At 35.1% G+C, this 22,516-nt stretch overlaps 1 protein-coding gene and 1 non-coding gene across 8 annotated transcripts in view; both read right to left on the bottom strand.

The window, feature by feature from the left end:
• SENP7 (SUMO specific peptidase 7) overlaps positions 1 to 22,516 on the bottom strand; it is a 135,068-nt gene that overhangs the window by 41,224 nt on the left and 71,328 nt on the right. For 5 of the 7 annotated variants that reach the window (XM_066347755.1, XM_066347754.1, XM_066347758.1 and 2 more), the window contains 4 exons: positions 8,092 to 8,210; positions 5,029 to 5,210; positions 3,242 to 3,581; positions 2,288 to 2,445 (listed from right to left, as the gene is read on the bottom strand). In XM_066347755.1, the coding sequence (XP_066203852.1) occupies positions 2,288 to 2,445; positions 3,242 to 3,581; positions 5,029 to 5,210; positions 8,092 to 8,210 (799 nt within the window). Of the gene's footprint in view, positions 1 to 2,287; positions 2,446 to 3,241; positions 3,582 to 5,028; positions 5,211 to 7,639; positions 7,678 to 8,091; positions 8,211 to 22,516 lie in introns of those variants that run through there. The other 2 variants (XM_066347759.1, XM_066347761.1) reach the window with 2 other exon arrangements.
• On the bottom strand, positions 314 to 420 carry LOC136380199 (U6 spliceosomal RNA). Its single transcript, XR_010746875.1, has one exon. It is a non-coding gene; the product is annotated as a U6 spliceosomal RNA (small nuclear RNA).

Genomic DNA, 22,516 nt, shown 5'->3' with positions numbered 1-22,516 from the left:
TTAAATTTAATGGGGTGACATTAATCAATAAGAGTACATAGGTTTCCGGTAAACATCTCTATAGCATTTGAACTGTTGATTATGTTGTATACTCATCACCCAAAGTCAAATCATTTTCCATCACAGTATATGTGTCCCTCTTTATTCCCTTACCCCTACTCCCTGCCCTACATCCCCTCCCCCTGGTGACCACTTCACTTTATCTGTGTCCATGAGTCTCAGTTTCATATCCCACTTATGTATGAAATCACATAGTTATAGTTTTTTCTGATTTGCTTATTTCCCTCAGTATAATGTTCTCAAGGTCCATACAAAAAACATGGAATGCTTCACGAATTTGCATGTCATCCTTGTGCAAGGGCCGTGCTAATCTTCTCTGTATCGTTCCAATTTTAGTGTATGTGCTGCTGAAGTGAGCACTGAAATTACTTTTTCAACTCTACGTTTATCCTTCTTTAACCTTAATGTTACAGGTGACCAAATAAATTATCATTAAAGCAATTAGGCATATGCACTAATTCCTTACCTACCTCTAGAAAACGTGGTTAGTCCTCATCTGAAATATATACAGTAATCATTATTTAAAACCCACTTCATAATGCCATTTACCTGTTTAATGGAATTTCTTTGTTATTCTGATCTTTTACTGTTTACTTTACTGTTCTTATCCCTAAGTAAAAAGGGGAATCAAATTAACTACAAGTGGTTCTATCCATCAGAGAACACATACTCTCTATGTGTTTAAATGATAACATTATAAGATCGAATAGAATAGTTTCTCATTGGGCCTCACATTTCGTAAAGACTACCTCCTAAAAATGATCAATCCATGTTTCTCATAACTTAATTTGAAACTGGAAACAAGGGAGAATGTGAAGATGTTATGGTGTTCTGCCTTAAGAGATCTTGGTAGGTCTCCACATTATATGCTGTTTGGTTGTGATAATATTCTGTCAGTTCTAGAGGAGATGTTATTTTCTTATAACATGATCATTTCATATTGCCTTGTCAATTTATATGCTGCCAAAGGAACTAAAGTTTAGCTAGAAGTTTGAACTTATTACCAACAATGACACTACTTTAATTACAAATACAACTAAGCCATCAAGTATGCTATTGGCTCACTAGGCAAAAATGGTTACACTTTTACAAAAATTATAACACAGTTGCTGAGGTGATCTCTGTACCACATTCCTAATGCAAAAGAAATATCCATGAAACTAATTACACTATCAGACTGTTTTCATAAAACAGACCAAATTCTTCATCATACTCTACTGATAATAGCCTCTGACACTATTCTAAAACAAATCAACAGAAGTTTACCATAATTCTATACTGGTGGTCACTGATACTCATTTCTTAAAAATAAGTTAATCAAAAATAAGTTTGTGCCCTGGCCAGATAGCTCAGTAGGTTAGACTAGCATCCTCCTCCTGAAGCACAGAGGTTGTTGGTTCGATCCCCACTCAGGGCACATACAGGAACAGACTGATGTTCCTGTCTTTGTCTCTCTCTCTCTCCCTTCCTCTCTAAAATAAACAAATAAAAGTTTTAAAAAAAGTTTCTTACGTGAATACTGACAATAAATGACTTGAACCTTACTTTAGAGATAGACTCATAAAAATGCTATGTCAAAAACACAAGTGGTTGACATTAAATCAACAAAGACCACCATTTATTATTTTCTTTAAGAAGGAAGACACAAAGGACTTAAGAAATTGATAGGTTTGTGACATTGTTCTAAATCCTTCATATGTTGTTTCATTTAATACTCAAAATAATTTTGTGAGTTGGTTATCATTATCTTCATTTATCATATGAGGAAACTCAGATAATCACTTAAGAAAGTTAAGTGACTTGCCCAAAAGTCAAAGTCAGGATTTGAACACAGGTCTGTGTATATTCAGAAGCCATGCTCTTTTCCTTCTATATATTGCCATGCTTAATAGCATGTGAAGAAAGGAAATAAATTCAAGTAGTTATAGTATTCCAAGACCAGCTAAGTGCTAGAAACTTTAATTCTAGAAAAGTTTTAATAAAGTATGTAAATGACTAATGAGAACCATTAAAAAAATATTCAAGACATAACATGTTTGGACTGAAAAGACATAAATGACCAGAAAAAAATGGTATAATCCTTTTATTTTAAAATAAAGACAATTACATAGTCCACCAAGTTGTCTCAAAATTCAAACTAAAGAAATTTGTAATTTTTATTACAGTAGTCTCCCTGATAAAACAGAAACAGTCATTAGCCAGTAGTGAATAAAGGTAAATAAATTACCTGTTCCAATTCACATGTATCCACCGGTACTTGTGACAATGCTGATTCAGGAATACTCTCATCTTCATTAGTCATGGCATGGTCTAGCTTAGACTGTAATTTAAGAACATCTGAACTTTTATGTTCAATGGGCCCTTCTTCATCACTGGAAAGGACAACTAAAAAGGAAAATTGTATTTTTAAAAATATGTCTCAATAGGCACACATCAAAAAGAGAACTTTCTAAATTCATGCACTATATCTTTAATAATCCCATTAAATTTAATCATCTATGAATAAAACTGAACTATCATTCATTATCTGATTTATATAAATTATATACAATGGTTCCAAATGCTTTTACTATATTTAGCAGGTACCTACAGGTCGAAGGTAAAATTTAAAACTGGATAAAGCCATAAGATGAACTTAGGAACAAGTTCTAGTCCTAATAATGTATTGTGCTATCACTCTAAATTGTACTTTAAATCCTGTTACATTAGTTGCTTCCAGGAAGGGAAAATGGATGGTTAGGGGAAGATATGAAAGACTATTTATTGTATATCTTTTCGAATCTTTATGTACCATGTGATGACATCAAGTACTCATAAATTAAATAAAAATTAATGACAATAATTAAGTAGCACTTAAACTTTGTGTACTTCATCATTATAAACCAAATGACAATAATAATGGTCCTTACAAAATCTTTTAAAATGTCATGAGATGAATTACAATACACTAATCTAAAAAAAAGAGTTACTTTTGCTTCCAAGTATCCATTGTTTTTACCTAAATCAGCATTATAAACTTCATAAAGTCCCAAAAATCCAAGTCATTTTTCCTAAAGTTAATATCGCCCACAGTGATGTCATAAATGTCTTCTTGCCTTTCCAAATTTGTTTGAGAGGAGAAATAAAGTACTTAAGTAGAACAGAAAATATTAAGAGTCTTGATAATCCTCCCCTTACTTACTTGGTTCAGCTGCGATTAATGATTGGTTCCCTTCACTGAGTTCACTTAAAACATGCTTTTCTATTGTGTTCAACTTATTCTTATCCTTCTCATCCAGGTTAGAATCCCTCAAAGTAGCAGCGGAGACAGAGCTCTCAGAAGTTCCAGTGACTGAACAGTCAGAGGTGCTTTTTGGAGTAGCACTCAAAGACAACTCCTCACTGTTAAGTGAGGACGGTTTAGTAAAATCACTTTCTATAGGTTCGGGTGTAATTTCTTCAAGCAGTTTTGGGTCTTGATAATGTTTTTCACTTGACTCTTCAAATGCAGAGGATACTGTTAAGTCATTTTCATGTTCTTTCTAAACATTAAAAAAAATGCATACAAAAAATTAGCATTTTCCAAATTTGGCTAGCATAAAGAATTTTTTAGCCTGACCAGGCGGTGGCGCAGTGGATAGAGCGTCAGACTGGGATGCACAGGACCCAGGTTCGAAACCCCAAGCTCGCCAGCTTGAGCACGGGCTCCTCTGGTTTGAGCAAAAGTTCACCAGCTTGAACCCAAGGTCGCTGGTTCCAGCAAGGGGTTACTCGGTCTGCTGAAGGCCCATGGTCAAGGCACATATGAGAAAGCAATCAATGAACAATTAAGGTGTTGCAACGCGCAATGAAAAACTAATGATTGATGCTTCTCATCTCTCTCCGTTCCTGTCTGTCTGTCCCTGTCTATCCATCTCTCAGACTCACTCTCTGTCTCTGTAAAAAATAAATAAATAAATAAAATTTTTTTTAAAAAAAGAATTTTTTAAGTTTAAATTCTTAAAAAAGAATATAAAAGTAAAAATATTATTCTATAACTACAGGGATAGAAAACTACACAATTACAATTATACTACATCCTAACTCTTGCCAGTGTCTCCCAAGGAAAAAGATATAGTTTGGTCTATATCCTATCTGATTTTAAGCAGTTTTTTAAAAGGATGGGATGATGAGATTCCCATATTTACAAGTGCTTTAGATAGTCTCCCATGATCTAAGTCAACTTTAAAATGAAAAAAAAAAATTTTTTTACACTTTTATCTTATAAAATTGAGGTTATATGACATCATGTGGCTAGTAACAAGAGCAAAAAATTAAAAATTTAAGAGGATAATAATAAAAATTATGAAAATCAATCACTACCTTCACATGTCTGTTATGCATAAATCTAAAATGTGTTTAGAATGGAAAGTCCTGAAATGCCTTGTGAATCAAAGAAATCAAAGCTGTCTTCTTACCTTACCTTTGTATTGTTACCCAATACCAAGTTTTTGAAAATTGGTAATGTATACACTCAGTATGGTAATTCTTTGCTTACAAAAAAATTCCCTAATACTCTAGAAAAGATAAGCTTAAAGAAGTTGTTAAATAAACTACTATAAATAAAAGAAAACAGATAATAATTTTACAGAGCAAGTGATAAAGCAACTAACTAGACAGTATAAAAAGTAGTTGGTTAAAATAAGGGAAAATAAAACAAATCTGAAGCATATGTATCAAAGTACTAAGTAAGGAATGTATCCAAGAAGGAGCAAACTTCACTTTTTTACTCATCCATATTTAAAATTTGTTCCAATAACTGTATTACTGCAAAAAAGTTTTATTTAAACTATTTTTTAAAAAATCATAAAGATTCAAAAACTGGACAAAGAAAGGAAAGAAATTTGATGATAAAAGCAGAAAGCTAAAAAGACATCATTTTGGCCATGGTCAATTCATTTTTATCGTAGCACAAAGTACTTCATGAGACATCTAAATACCTCTACTTACTGTCTGTTCTGTTGACATATATAAAGAAGTGGAATTATGAGAATCAGGTAAATTACTTCTAAGCCTTTTCTTCCTCTTCCTGGAAATGAAAGTTGGTTCCATTTTTGGATCAGAATATGTACCATCCTTGCTTCTGCTCCCCTCTTCAAGATGATCACAACCTCTACTTCCACTGTTAAGGTCTTAAAAAACAAAAAGGACATAAACATAACCAAAAGGTACAGAAAGAATCCCTTTTAGAAGAGCTTTCAGAAACATCATCAAAATTGCTATTCTATTTCCAAAGATAATTTAAAAAAGAAGTCCACTGTTAAATTTTTATACTGACATGGATAATATAGAGATACCCTATTTTAAACTGCATACAAAAAGTGAACATTCATTGTATAATAAATTTACGATGAGGAAAATACGTAGAGGGAGTGAGTATTCATTAGTAACCAAAGCAAAGCAATCGAACTATGTTTTACCTTTTGCTATAACTGCATTCAATTGTAATACAAAAAAAAAAAAAAGGTCTTAATAAAATTTGAAAAGCTGATGTCTTAAAACACTTTGATAATTCATTGTGATTTTCATGTTTGTTTTATTGATTTTAGAAAGAAAGGAAGGGAGAGAGAGAGAGAGAGACAGGAACATCAATCTGTTCCTGTGTGTGCCCTGACCAGGGGTCAAAACAACAACTTCTGCACTTTGGGACAATATGCAAACCAACTGAGCTATCATGCCAGAGCAATTCATTGTGATTTTAGAAATTAGTTGTCATTTTAAAATATAAGTTTTAGCCCTGGCCGGTTGGCTCAGTGGTAGAGCGTCGGCCTGGCGTACGGAAGTCCCGGGTTCGATTCCCGGCCAGGGCACACAGGAGAAGCGCCCATCTGCTTCTCCACCCCAACCCCTCTCCTTCCTCTCTGTCTCTCTCTTCCTCTCCCGCAGCCAAGGCTCCATTGGAGCAAAGATGGCCTGGGCGCTGGGGATGGCTCCTTGGCCTCTGCCCCAGACGCTAGAGTGGCTCTGGTCGCAACAGAGCGACACCCCGGAGGGGCAGAGCATCACCCCCTGGTGGGCAGAGCATCGCCCCCTGGTGGGCGTGCCAGGTGGATCCTGGTCGGGAGCATGCGGGAGTCTGTCTGAGTGTCTCTCCCCGTTTCCAGCTTCAGAAAAATACAAAAAATAATAATAATAAGTTTTATATTCATTTTGAAGTGAAAAGGGACAATTATCTGAAAAAGTAGAGTATTGATTACATATATCTTAAAAGGAACCAAAAAGGCCCTGGCATGATAGCTCAGTTGGTTAGAGCATCGTCCTATTATGGTAAGATTGCAGGTTCAATCCCTGGTAAGGGCATATACAAGAATCAACCAATAAATATACCAGTAAGTGAAACAACAAATCGATGTTTCTCTCTCTCTCCACTCCTCTCTCCCTTATCAAAGCTGTTGTTTGCAAATATCATCTCCCATTTAGATGGCTGCCTTTTTGTTTTGCTGTCTGTTTCTTTTGCTGTGCAGAAGCTTTTTAGTTTGCAATAGTCCCATTCATTTATGGTTGCCTTTACTTCCCTTGCATTTGGGGTCAAATTCATAATTGTTCAAATAAAATTTATAAAAAAGACAATATATGGGGTTTAAAATTTTAAAAAAACATAAATAGCATTTCTTTTATCATGCATTTTTTCCTGCTATAAATCTAAAATTCCACTGTGACTTTGAGGTACTGAAGGGCACAAATCAGAAAGACTTTTAATGTCCATGGCTGAGTAACTCAGAGCATTGTCCCGATATGCCAAGGTTATAGGTTCAATCCCCGGTCAAGGCACATCCAGGAATCAGCCAATGAATGCATAAATAAGTAGATCAACACATCAATGTTTCTTTTCTCTCTCTCTCGCTCTCTCTCTTTCAAAATCAATAAATAAATTTAAAAAATTTTAACAATTAGAAAAACAGAAATAAAACAAAGCTTTTTATTCAACTATTCCTACACTACCTAGAAAAGTAATGGAATATTGAAGGCTTAATATGTCTTCATAGTATCTAATCTGGGCTCGCTTATACAAATACTGCTATTTAATAAATAAAAATAATTACTTCTGAAAAAGCACAATTCATAAGAAATGTCTTTCATTCTATGCAGACAGTACTTAGTGACTAATTCAAAGATTACAACTACAGTCACATTTTCTCTAGAGACTGCCCTCATCAGAGTTGCAGCTGGTTTCTTGTATACGACAGTTATAAGTCTAGTTTCCTTTTAAGTTTTTCTCTTCCATGAAAAGGCTACTAAAGATGTGTAAATAGCTGTGTTTCAAAGGAAGCACAGAAATTTTGTATAGGGTCCTTTTGTAAAGGATCATCCTTTCTTGTAAATAATTTTAAAATCATTTAGACAACAAGATGCCTCAGTAGTTTGAGCTATCAATAATCCAAGAGACCCCTGAAGGTAGTAGTTTCACATCTGACTAATTTAATAAATTGTTCTTGTGAAAAATTTGTAAATTATTTTAAAAATTTAAAAGAGAGACAAAAAAGAGAGAAGAAGTCAATTGATTAACCCTACATGCCAGAAGGCCTTCAAAGAATTTTCATTAGTCTGGGATATTATTTACCTTTAAAAATGCTAATAGTGGCTTGAATTGGCATCCTCCTAGAGTTGAGAGAAATTCTAATGAATAAAGAATGTATTTCATAGGAGGATAAACAGTGGGAAGCTAATAATAATAATAGAGTTAGTAGTAATATCAATTCCCAAACATATCCATGAAAACAACACTTGGAAATAGCTAAACTAACATATAACTTTATAGATATATGTCCAGTCTCAACAACAAAAATATTCAAATTTACTTTTGGATGTAATAAATAAATCAAGAAATATATACTACAGGAAACAAATAGTAAACTCGGCAATTTTCCTTGCACACACTGCTAAAATAATCTCCCTTTAATTTTCACATATCCTTTAGACATAAAATTAAATAAATTCATTTATAAATTAAAAATTATTACAAATACAATACACAAAAATTCAAATGATAATAGTGCTCTAAAATTAACAAACCTTCAGCCTGAGTATCAGACACTACAAGAGAAATGCCATCATCACCTCTTCTCTTTTCTTTGGTATATGTAGCCCGTTTTGTGTAATTCTTATCTACTGTCTTACTTGGTTGAGTACTCCTGCAAAATAAAATAATATTATACTCATTTCTTCCAAACCCAAATAAATTTTAAAGTTAGCTGGCATATATTAAAGACAAAAACCAGAGAGTTAAAAATACAGTCCCATGCAGCAAAGTATCTGATCTGAACAGTAAAAAAAATAACAAACTAAGATTTGAGGAATGAGTTCTCATCTTTGTTCCACCTTCAAAATCTCCATGTTTCTTTGGGGAAAAAAAAAAAAACAAGATGCTCACACTACAGGATTATGTATATTCAAAATGAGCAAAAATAAATGCAAGTATTAAATACATCAAATAGGTCTAAAAAGTAAAAATTCCATGAACACAAGTACATGATAACAACATCCATGTATATCGAGGAAACAATTTTAAATATAAGGTACCAATTAAATACATAAAATATAAAGATTATAAAAGACAAGTTTTAGAATGATGAACACAATGCAAACCTCAATACCCTACTTTCAGTAATGAATAAATCATGCAGAAAAAATACAAGGAAACATTAAAATAGGACTATACATTTTATCAAACTGACCTGATACACATTTATATATAGAACATGCCTTCCAAAGCACCAAAATACACATTCTTCTAAAGCACACATGAAACATTCACCAGGATAAATCATATGACAAGCCACAAAACAATCTTAGCAAATTGAAGAAGACTGAAATCAAACCAAGTATCTTTTCCAACCACAATATTATGAATCAAGAAATCAATAACAGCCTGACCAGGCGGTGGCACAGTGGATAGAGCGTCAGACTGGGATGCCAAGTACCCAGGTTCGAGACACCGAGGTCACCAGCTTGAGCACGGGCTCATCTGGTTTGGGCAAAAGCTCACCAGCTTAGAACCAAGGTCACTGGCTTGAGCAAGTGGTTACTCAGTCTGCTGTAGCCCCACAGTCAAGGCACATATGAGAAAGCAATCAGTGAACAACTAAGGTGTCACAATGCGCAATGAAAAACTAATGATTGATGCTTCTCATCTCTCCGTTCCTGTCTGTCTGTCCCTGTCCATCCCTCTCTCTGACTCTCTCTCTGTCTCTGTAAAAACAAAACAAAACAAAACAAAAAGAAATCAATAACAGAAGGAAAGCTGGAAAACCCAAATATATGGAGATTAAACAATATAATCCTGAACAAACCAAATGGTCAAAACGGAGATCAAGATATACGCTGAAACAAACAAAAATGTAAGCACAACACATCAAAGTCTATATAATTCCACAAAAGCAGTTCTAAGAGGAAAGTTTACAGTGAAAAATGCCTACATTAAAAAAAACAAGAAAGAACTCCAACAAACAACCTCACTTTACACCTCGAAAAGATTTGGGGGGAAACAATAACAAAGCAGAAGAAAGAAAGCAACAAAAATATGAGTATAAATAAATAAAATAGACACCAGAAAAATAATAGGAAAGATTGACAAAACTACAAACTGTTTCTTTAAAGCAAACAAAATTGAATAACTGTTAGCTAGACAAACAAAAGACTCAAATAAATATATAGAAATCAAAAAGAAGGCATTAAAATTGATACCACAAAAATACATAGGGTAATCAAGAAACTACTATGAACAATTATATGCCAAAAAATTGAATTACCTAGAAGAAATGAATAAATAACTACCAAGACTGAATCACAAAAGATCAGTAAAGAATAAGTATATTTTAAAACCCTCCCAATACAGAAAAGCCCAGGACCAGATGATTTCACTGGTAATTCTACCAAACAATTTTAAAAGATTAATGCCAGGCCCTGGCCGGTTGGCTCAGCAGTAGAGCGTCGGCCTGGCGTGCGGGGGACCCAGGTTCGTTTCCCAGCCAGGGCACATAGGAGAAGCGCCCATTTGCTTCTCCACCCCCCCCCATCCTTCCTCTCTGTCTCTCTCTTCCCCTCCCGCAGCCGAGGCTCCATTGGAGCAAAGATGGCCCGGGCGCTGGGGATGGCTCCTTGGCCTCTGCCCCAGGCGCTAGAGTGGCTCTGGTCGCAGCAGAGCGATGCCCCGGAGAGGCAGAGCATCACCCCCTGGTGGGCAGAGCATCGCCCCTGGTGGGCGTGCCGGGTGGATCCCGGTCGGGCGCATGAGGGAGTCTGTCTGACTGTCTCTCCCCGTTTCCAGCTTCAGAAAAAATACAAAAAAAAAAAAAAAAAAGATTAATGCCAATCCTTCCCAAACTATTCCCAAAAACTGAAAAAGAAGGCAACATTCCTAAACTCGTTACCCTGACACAAAAGCCAAGTAAAGCCACTACAGGAAAAGAAAACTATAGACCAATATCCTTAATGAATTCATACGAATGCAAAAATCCTCAACAAAAATCATATGATCACTCAAAAGATACAGAAAGAGTATTTGATATAATTCAACATCCTTTCATCATAAAACACTCAAAAAATTGGGTATAAAAGGAACATAATAAAGGCCAATACAACAAACCCACAGGTAAGATCATACACAGCAGTGAAAAAAAAACTTTTCCTCTGAGATAAGGACTGAGACAATGGTACCAACTCTCCCAACTCCTATTCAAAGTAGTACTGGAAATCCAAGCTAGAGCAATTAAGCAAGACAAGAAAATAAAGGTATCCAGATCAGAAAGGAAAATGTCAAACCGTCATTACCTGCAGATGATATGATCTTACATGTAGAAAACCCTAAAAATCCACTAAAAAACTGTTAGAACTAATCAACAAATTCAGTGAAATTGCAAGATACAAAAATCAATATTCAAAATCAGTTGCTGTAAAATTGTGCACCTGAAACATGTATAATTTTATTGACCAGTGTCACCCCAATAAATGCAATTTAAAAAATTAGCTGTGCTTCTATACACTAAGAGCAAACTATCAGAAAGAGAAATTAAGAACACAACCCCTAGCCTGGGCAGATACCTCAATTGGTTAGAGTAAATGCATACCTTGGCCTTTCTCTGATGACAGATGTATTAAAGTTTGGGATTGGCCTCTGTGCTCATGAGCTCTAAAGAAAACAACCCCATTTAAAATTGCATCAAAAAGAATAAAATACCTAAAAATAAACCTAACCAAGATGGGAAAAGACCTATACACTGAAAACTACCTATAAGACATTGATTTATAAAATAAACAGAAATAAATAGAAAGGCACTCTGCACTCATGGATTAAAAGATTTAGTATTGCTAAAATGTCCAAAGCAACCTATAGATTCACTTCACTCTCTTTCAACATTACAATGGCATTTTTCAAAAAGATAGAACAGTCCCTGGCCGGTTGGCCCAGTGGTAGAACGTAGGCCCGGAGTGTGATGTCCAGGTTTCAATTCCCAGCCAGGGCACACAGGAGAAGCACCCATTGCTTCTCCACCTATCCCCCTCTCCTTCCTCTCTGTCTCTCTCTTCCCCTCCCATAGCCAAGGCTCCATTGGAGCAAAGTTGGCCCAGGCACTGAGGATGGCTCCATGGCCTCTGCCTCAGGTGCTAGAATGGCTCCAGTTGCAACAGAGCAATGCCCCAGATGGGCAAAATATCACCCCTTAGTGGGCATGCTGGGTAGATCCCAGTTGGGTACACACAGAAGTCTGTCTCTCTGCCTCCCGGCTTCTCACTTCAAAAAAATACAAAAAAAAAAAGACAGAACAATTCGAATATTTCTACGGAACCACAAAAGACCCCAACCAGCCAAAGCATCTTCAGGAAGAACAAAGCCAAAGAATTTACACTTTCTGGTTTTAGATAATTACAAAGTTACAGTAATCAAAATAGTATGGTACTGGTAGAAAACATACATAGATCAGTGGAACAGAATAGAGTCAAAAATGAATCCACACGTATATAGTCAATTAACTTAAAGGAGCAAAGAATATATAATGGGGAAATAAATAGCAACAGCCACATCCAAGAGAATAAAACTGGACCAATATCTTAAATTCATATACAATATTATACACAAAAATCAACTCAAAATGGACTAAAGACTTGACATAAGACCTGAAACTATAAAACTCCCGGAAGAAAACATGGCAGTAAGCTCCTTGATGTTGGACTTAACAATGATTTGTGGATTTAACACCAAAGCAAAGATAACAAAAGCAATGTAAACAATATATCAAACTAAAATGTTTGTCTACAGCAAAGAAAACTATCAGCAAAATGAAAAGACAACTTATGGAATGGGAGAAATACCCACAAATCATATATCTGAAAATATATAAAGAACTCACACAACGCTACAGAAAAAAAAATCCAATTGAAAATGGGCAAAGGAACTTTATTTTTCCAACAACAACAACAAAAAAACATAAAGATGGCCAACAGGTACATGTAAAGGAGCTCAACATCACTAATTATATGGAAATGCAAATCAAAATCACAATGTGGTACCACCTCACACCCAGTAGAATGGCTATTATCCAAAAAAAAAATTAAAAAGAAAAATAAAGAAAAGGAATAACAAGTGTTGGCAAGATGTGGAGAAAAGGGAACCCTTGCACACTGTTAGTGAAAATGTAAATTGGTGCATCACACAATGGAAAATAGTACAGAGGTTCCTCAAAATATTAAAAATAAAACTGCCATATCACGCAGCAATTCAATTACTGGGTATTTATCCTGCAGAAATGAAATCACTATCTCAAAAAGACATCAGCACCCCCATGTTCAATGCAGCATTATTTATAAGACACAGAAAACATCTAACTGTCCATAAAGAGATGAATGGAAAAATAAAATGCAATACACACACACCATGGAATATTCTCTAGCCATAAAAAGAAGGAAATCCAGCCATTTGTGATAACAGGATGGACCTTGAGGGTATTATGCTAAGTGAAATAAGTCAGACAGAGAAAAACAAATACTGTATGATCTCACACATATGTGAAATCTTTAAGAAAAGAAATCCTAGATATAGACAACAGATTGGTGGTTGTCAGAGCTGGAAAAGGTAGGAAGTACAAAGTAGGTGAAGATGGTAAAAAGGTACAAGTTTCTATTAGAAGTGCATTCTATATGTAAAAGTTACTAAGACATCTTAAAAGTTATCATCATAAGAAAAATAACTAACTGTGTATGGTGATGGATATTAACTAAACTTATTGTGTTAATCATTCTCCATATGTTAGGTTGTATGATTAACGCAATATATTACCTCTCACTAATCTATCAATAAAACTTACTAATTATTCTTATAAGTAAATTGATACAAACCATTAGAAAAATCATTATGGTGTGGTTTCAAATAGCCATAGAATGATTAAATCTTTACACATAATACTTTCTCCCATGATAATTAAAATGGAACAACTCATTACAGTATTACATACGTAAGTAAAAATTTTGAAATAAAAAAACTATAAAATTATTAACCTAAAGCATTCCATTAAAATATATATAGCAATTACTATATTTTCAAAACTGTTTCAACATAAATAGAAACTTCCATATTACCATTTATAAAAGCACTAAAAAAATAAGATACCAAAAATAAATCAAAATTCCTATACAATAAACTATAAAACATGTAACAAGTGACTTCAGGAAGATTACAGATTAGAAAGCACCTAGCATTCCTACCTAGGCAACAAACACACTGGCACAATCTGTCAGATTTTGAAATTCTAGAGTCTACTGAAGGATTTCAACTTCCAGTCAAATGTTCAACAAAAATTGCAGTTAATTTTGGTCAATCTCAGCTCTTAAAGTGGTGGCAGCCAACCAACCATCTCCCATCCAGAGCCCTAAGGCAAGCAGTTATGCCCAAGTTCCTAGAACAGTTTGCATGGGCTTGCAAATGCCAAGGCAAGCAGTCTTGACAAGGTCTTCCAAATATTGGGAATTTGTATTCTGATAACTAATTGCTGTTTTTGATAATAGATGAGCAGACATAGAAACAGGCAGCCATTGTTACAACAATCAACAACCTTGTTGCAACACTCTCTCCATTAAAAATAAGTGACTTTCAGAATTTAAAGGGCTAGTACCTATCCCACCACTCTTCATTTTTATTGTTTTCTCCTTTTGGAAACCAACATTTAAAGATCACATATATAAGATATCAATAGTTTAGAAAGTCACAGACATGATCAAGGAAAGACATAGACTTAGAAATGGCCTGAGACCTTGTGTTCACTCAGTCTGACACCTGAAACAAAGATATGTTACAACAATAAAAGGAAACAAAGAAAAGAAAAAGAAACAGCAAACCCTGGGGAAGAAAAAGAATCTGATTTACAGCCTTATATGAGCCTATTATAAGTTTCAAATGTTAAGGGTTCAACAAAAAAATTATAAGGCATACAAATAAAAAGGAAAGTATGGCCAATTCAAAAAATATATACAGAAATCAACATACTTCTCCCTGAAAAAAATTAGATGCCAGACTTATAGACAACGACATGAAAACAACTGTCTTAAAGAGTCTCAAGAATGGGAGTAAGTCTTGAAAAAAATTAAAAAATTATTTATGACATAATGAAGATATTCATAAAGAGACAAAATATATAAATGAACTAAAAGGTAATTCTAAAGCTATAAAGTACACTAACTGAATAAAAAATTCATTAGAGAAATTCAAAATCAGATTTGAGAAGACAGTAAAACCAAGCAATGAACTTGAAAACACAATCATGGAAATAATCAAATCTGAAGAACAGAAAGGAAAAAATATTAAGTAAACAGAGTAAGGAATCTGTGGTACACCAACAAGTAGACCAATATATGCATTAGTGGGGCTTCAGATGGAGAATAATGGGGCAGAGAGAATATTTGATTAATAATCACCAAAAAATATTTCAAATTTGATGAAAGACATGAATGTAAATATCCACAAACCCTAAAGAACTAGTGATAGGATAAATTCAATAAGACCTACACTGAGGAATATAATCCAACTATTTGAAGACAAAAAGAAAATCCTGAAGGCAGCAAGAAAAATCAACTTGTCACATACACAGAATCTTCAGTAAGATTTTAAGCAAATGTCTCTTCAATAAGTACGGTAGCTAGAAGGCATTCAGTTGGTTATTTAAAATACTGATGAAGAAAAACTTAAGACATTTCAAAAATAAATAAATAACTGAGGGAGTTCCTTAACACTAGACCAGTCCTATAGAACATGATAAACAGATGTTGAAATGATAGGACATTAGACAATAACTTGAAGCCATAAAGAAATAAATATTATTGGTAAATAAATATATGGACAAATATAAAGGCTTGTATTATTGCAACTTGGTTAGTAATTTGCCTTTATGTTTTCCACATGATTTAAAAGACTAATGCATTTTTTTAAATTATTAGACTATGTTTTTGAACATACAGTGCATAAAAATATTATTTTGTGACACTGATCATTGAAAGGAGGTGAAAACAGAGCTGTACAGGAGCACAGTTTTAAAAGTTATTAACATTAGGCTGCTATAAATTCTAAATTAGATTGTTGTAACTTTAGAATGTTAAGTGTAAACCTCATGATAACCACAAAGAAATCAGCTTTAGAATGTAGACAAAAGGAAAAGAGAAGGAAATCAAAAAGTTTCACTACAAAAATGCATGGGAATACATAAAAAGATAGTAATCAGGAAATAAGGGGCAAAAAAATGCTATAAGGGCACATAGAAACCAGATATCAACATGTCAGGAAAAAAAAGTCACCCTTTATCAACTGCTTTAAATAGAATTAAATTCTCCAAACAAAAGACAAAGATTGGCAGATTTTTAAAAATCTGATCCAACTATAGGCTGTCTACAGAAACTCTTTATATCCAAAGGAACAAATAGATTAAAAGTGAAATGATAGAAGAATGTATTCTAGGCAAATACTAGCCAAAAGAGAGCAGGCATGGCTATACTAATATCAGACAAAATACATTTTAAACCAAAAAGTTGGCCCTGGCCAATAAGCTCAGCCAATTGAGTGTCAGCCTGGCATGCAGACATCCCAGACTCAATATCCAATCAGGGCATACATGAAAAGTGACCATCTGCTTCTTTTCCTCTCTCTCTCCCTGTTTTCTCTCTCTTCCCTTCTCGCAGCCAGTAGCTCAACTGGTTACAGCATCAGCCCTGGGCGCTGAGGATAGCTCAGTTGATTCAAGCATCACCCCCGACGGGGGTTGCCCGGTGAATCCTGGTCTGGGTGCATGCAAGAGTCTGTCTCACTATCTCCCCTCCTCTCACTTATAAAAATAAATAAATAAAATAAGTAAAGTTTACAAGAGAGAAAGGACATTATTTTTAGTACAATGTTCAATAAAACAAGATGATTTAAGAATTATGGTTCACCCTTGAACAACATGGAATGTGGCATGTCAACCCCAGCCCTGCAGTCAAAAATCTACATATACCTTTTCACTCCACCAAAATCTTAACTACAGTAGTCCTTCAGTAATCACAAGGGTCTGGTCCAAGACTCACTGTGAATGCTCAAGTCCCTTATATAAAATAACACAGAATAATGCATATAGTCGGCCCTCTGAATTTATGGATCCCCAACCACAAATCTAAAATACTTTCAATCTGCTGCACATTGACTATAGATATAAAACCCAGGAGTAGAGAGGACCAATTATATATTTATTGGGGGGGGGGGGGAAGAACTGCATATAAGTGGACCTGTGCAGTTGAAATCTGTACTGCTCAAGAGTCAACTGCATAAACATGTACACACCTAATTAGATGATCAAAATATATGAAGCAAAATTTGACAGAATAAAAGAAATAGACAGTTCTACAATACTAGATAGTTGGAGACTTCGATACCCTAGTCTCAACAACAAATAGAACAACTTGACAGAGATAAGAATAAAGGATATGAACAACTCAATATATCGACTAGATCTAATAGACATATACAGAAAACTCTACTCGACCCAACAACAGAATACACATTCTTTTCAACTGCAGACTGGACATTCTCCAGGATAGACAATACCGTAGACAACAAATTAAGTCTCAATATGTTTAGAAAAATGAATAACATACAAAACATCTTCTCTGTTCACACAGCACAAGATGAAGTTAAACAACAATAATGCAAGGAAAACTGAAATTTTCACATTTATGGAAATTAAAACACTCTTAAACAACCAATGAGTCTAAAAATAAATCACAAGTAAAATGGACAAATGAAAATAAAAACATATCTAAACATATGGGACACAGCAAAAGCAAATGCTAAGGGAGAAATAGCTGTAGCGGTTTACATTTAAAATATAAGAAATAACTCAAATCAGCAATGTTATTTATAACTTAAGAAACTAGAAAAAAAGAACAAACTAACTTCAAATGCAGTCGCACAAAAAAAATAATAAAGATTAGAGCAGAGATAAAGAACAGAAAAAAATCAACAAAACCAAGTTAGTTCTTCAAAAAGAATAACAAAATTAAAAGAACTGAAAATGACATTACTATGAATTCTACAAAAATAAAAAGGAATATAAGAGTACAATGAACAATTGAACACCAACAAATTGGATAATCTAGATGAAATTGGAAAATTCTTATTAACCACAAAATCTATCAATACTGAATAATGAAAAAAATAGAAAATGTGAATAGAAGGGGTGACATTAGAGAAATGACACAGTGAAGGGTGCTCCCAATATCTCCCCTTGAAATATAAACAAATTCAACAACTAAAGACAGAGAAAAAATCTCAGAAGCACCTGAAATATACACATACCAGACAACGGTATGATTGGGCGAAAAGGTGGCTGAATATATAACCCACTCTGAAGGAAATACGCCAGAGAACAAAGTTTTTTGCTTTCCTCACTGATCTGAGAAAGGAGCGCTTTCCTCTGAAGCCAAGCCAAGCCAAGCACACGGTCGGAGGCAGGAAGAAGGAACTGGGTTAAGGTGGATGATCAAGCAGAAGGAAGACCACGCTAGCTCTGCCTAAGGTCACAGACGTGGAACAAGCACAGGCAGCAGACGCTGACAAAGGTTACCAGTGCGGGGTGCCCGTGGGAGCCAGTGCTGGCATCAGCAGTTTTGTGTGCTCCCAGCTCCGCAATCCCAGGCAGTGTGCGAGTGGCTCCACCGGGCACCACTGACATGGGTGTGCACACTCGTGGACTGGAGGGCTTAGCCCAAGATTATCAGCAATAAACATCTGCGTGGGCTGTTGCCAGCATCTTTGTGCAGTTCTAGCTCCACCACCAGCACGGGACGTGCGCAAACGCCAGGATCCCTGGGCCTGAGACCGTCGGGGTGGTCCACCTCCACGGGCCTGCATTCCTGGCTCTGACTGAGATCACAGACGCTGTCCACCTAAGTGGGTGGTGCAAGCCTCTGTGTGCACCGCTGAGGCGTGGGGGCTGGGTACACACGTGGCTTGCTGCGGGCTACCAAGGGAGAAACTGGTGGAGATTAGACCTGGGGAGCACTGAGGCATACTAGACATGCCCAGGGGCCCTTAGAACGGCTCTTGTTCTGCTATCAGCTCCCAGCCCGTGGCACGCTGAGACATGCTAGCTAGACTTGTCCACCAGCCTTTAGAAAGACACTAGATCTGCAATCAGCTCCCAGCCCTGCCTGCACTCGCTGGTGGCTCTGGTTGGCACAGCCTTATCTAGAACTGTGCTTTGAACAGAACAGAAGGAAGGACCTGGCTGCTCTTAGAGTCTCTTGCTCTGCAGGCAGTGGCTGGGGCAACTTCACAGCTAAGTCCCCAGGCTACTAGCTCTGGAGGGAGAGATGTGAGGATAAGCACCTGGAAAACTCAGTTTCACATTGTCAGACCTCCAAACCCTAACAAGCCCCACCTACCAACGGGACTGAGGCACAGCCTACGTCATTGCCACAGCAACACAACAGCAAATCTCTGCTCAAGAGCCTCACAGGAACAAAACCTGTAGTAACAGGCCACTTGTCAAAAATAAAAAAGTAGCTACCTCTCAGAACCAGGAAAAAATTAATTTTTTATAACTTCTTTTTCTTTTTATTTTTTTTATTTTTTTGGTCATATTATCTTCTTTCTGTTTTATTCTTTCCTTTGCCTTTTGAACTTCATTATCCATAGTTGTTACATTTTTCATTCTTGTTCTTTAATGAGGGTTACATTTCAAAAACCTTAACTATCTCTTTTCTTTTTTTCTTTTTCTCTCATTCAATCATCATTTATCAACAAATTATTTTATTTCAAATTCATATTTTCCTTTGTGGCATTTTGCGTGTTTTTTTACTTCATTTTTTATCTCTTTTGTCATCTTTCCTCATTTTCTGCTCCTTGTTCTCTGTAGTTTTTATTCCACTTTATCGTTATAGAATTTTCATTTTTTCACAGTATCTTTTCAATTTTTATTTTTTAAATTATCTCTTATTAGTGTTATTAACAATGCCACTCTCAAATTCCATTAAGGAAAAAGATATCAAATATCATGGATACAAATGACAGAGATGTAGCTCAGATAGATGATGAAAAATCTCTGGAAAAAAATTCCAATGGCTTGGAAACCTTGGAGTTAAATGAAAGAGAATTAAAAATTGAAGTCCTAAAACTACTTAGGGAAATACAAGAAAGCATGGAAAGGCAATTTAGAGAGCTCAAAAAACAATTTAATGAACAAAAATAATACTTCACCAAGGAAATTGAAACTATAAAAAGGAACCAAACAGAGATGAAAAACTCAATACATGAACTGAAAAATGAGGTAACAAGCTTAGCTAATAGAACAGACCAGATAGAGGAGAGAATTAGTGACCTAGAAGACAGGCAATTGGAGGTACTAGAGAGAGAAGAGGAGAGAGACTCATGAATTTAAAAAAATGAGAAATTCCTACAGGAATTGTCTCACATCAGAAAGAGCAACATAAGAATAATGAGTGTATCAGAAGGAGAAGAGAGAGAAAATGGAATGGAGAACATATTCAAACAAATAATCAATGAGAACATCCCAAGCCTAAGGAAAGAGAGCCTCGAAGCCAAGAAGCAAAGAGAATGTCAAGTTATCTTAAGCTAAACAGACCTACTCCAAGGCACATCAGAATAAAATTATCACAAACCAATGACAAAGAAAAAATTCTCAAGGCAGCCAGGGAAAAGAAAAATAAAACATATAAAGGAAGGCCCATTAGACTATCATCAGATTTCTCAGCAGAAAGTCTACAAGCCAGAAGAGAATGGACCCCAATATTTAAAGTACTGAAAAAGAGGAACTTCCAGCAAGAATACTATACCCATCAAAGAAAGCTATTCTTCAAAAAAGAGGGGGAAATAAGATGAGGGAATTTATCACCAGAAAACTCCCACTTCAGGAAATACGTAAGGGGGTTATCCTACAACATACCAAAAAAAAATCACAAGTAAAAGCTCCAACAAGATCACAATAAAAACAAGATTAATCTGTGACAACAAAAACAAAAAAGAGGAGAGGACAAAGATGCAAAGGAGGATGGAGTGCAGAAGCACTCATGAGATAATGTACTACAGTGAATATGATATATATCCTTTTTATTACTTAATGGTAACCACCCCTGAAAAAACCACTACAGAAACACATGGCTTAAAAAAAGAAGAAATAGAGGAAAGAAGTATAGACTACAACCAAACAAAAACAAATGACAGAAAAACAAAAGAGAAGAACCAAACAAGATACAGAGCTATCAGAAAGCAATACAGGTATATAATATAGCAATAGGAAATCCTCAAGTGTCAATAATAATATTAAATGTAAATGAATTGAACTCACCAATAAAAATATACAGAGTAGCAGAGTGGATCAAAAAGAAAATTCAACTGTATGCTGCCTTCAAGAAACACCTTTAAGCTACAAGGATAAAAACAAATGCAAAGTGCAAGGTTGGTAAACAATTCTCCAAGCAAATAATATCCAAAGAAAAGCAGGTGTAGCCATACTCATATCTAACAATGCTGTCTACAGAACAGCAAAGGTAATCAGAGACAAAGATGGTCATTTCATAATGATAAAGGGGACATTAAATCAAGAAAACATAACACTTCTTAATATATATGCACCAAACCAAAGAGCACTAAAGTATATAAGACATCTACTAACTGATCTAAAAATAAAAACCAACAAAAATACAATCACACTTGGAGACTTCAATACACCACTGACGGCACTAGATTGTTCATCCAAATAGAAAAATCAATAAAGAAATATTAGTGTTAAACAAAACACTAGAACAATCGAATATGATAGACATCTACAGGACATTTCATCCCAAAACACAAAAGTATACATTTTTCTCCAGTATACATGGAACATTCTTAAGAACTGAGCATATGTTGGGCCACAAAACTAACATCAACAAACTCAGAAAGATTTAAATTATACCAAGCATATTCTCTGACTATAAAGCTTTGAAACTAGAATTCAAGTGCAAAAAAGAAGTAAAAAAAACCTACAAAAATGTGGAAATTAAACAATATACTTCTAAAAAATGAGTGAGTCAAAGAAGAAATAAAAGTAGAGATCAAAAGATATATACAGACAAACAAAATGACAATACAACATATCAGAATCACTGGGATGCAGCAAAAACAGTAATAAGAGGGGAGTTTATATCACTATAGGCTTATATGAACAAACAAAAGAAAGCCCAAGTAAACAACTTAACATCACATCTTAAGGAACTAGAAAAAGAAGAACAAAGGCAACCCAAAACAAGCAGAAGAAAGGAAATAATAAAAACGAGACTAAGAGACATGGACAAGAGTGTGGTGGTTACGGGAGGCAGGGCGGACAGGGGAGTGAGGGAGAGGGGGAAGGGGAGGGGCACAAAGAAAACCAGATAGAAGGTGACACAAGACAATTTGACTTTGGGTGATGGGTATGCAACATAATTAAATGTCAAAATAAAAAAATGAATATATAAAAATCAGAGTAGAAATAAATGAAATAGAGAATAGAAAAACTATAGAAAAAGAATCAATAAAACAAGGAGCTGATTCTTTGAAAAAATTAACAAAATTGACAAATCCTTAGCAAGACTCACTAAGGAAAAAAGAGAAAGGACTCATATAAACAAAACCCAAAGTGAAACAGGAGAAATCACCACAGATATCATAGATATACAAAGAATTATCGTACAATACTATGAAAAATTATGCCACCAAATTTAACAATCTAGAAGAAATGGATAAATTCCTAGAACAATACAATCTTCCTAGATTGAATCATGAAGAAGCAGAAAGCCTAAACAGACTCATAAGCAAGGAGGAAATAAAAAAAAAAAAACTATCAACAACTTCCCCAAAATACAAGTTCAGAGCCAGATGGCTATACTAGTAAATTCTATCAAACATCCAAAGAAGATTTGGTTCATATTCTACTCAAAGTCTTCCAAA

This window comes from Saccopteryx leptura, chromosome 8, assembly GCF_036850995.1.
Source record: "Saccopteryx leptura isolate mSacLep1 chromosome 8, mSacLep1_pri_phased_curated, whole genome shotgun sequence".
NCBI lineage: Eukaryota > Metazoa > Chordata > Mammalia > Chiroptera > Emballonuridae > Saccopteryx > Saccopteryx leptura.
The sequence above is the reverse complement of the archived record's forward strand: the minus strand, read 5'-3'. Positions and strand labels throughout refer to the sequence as shown.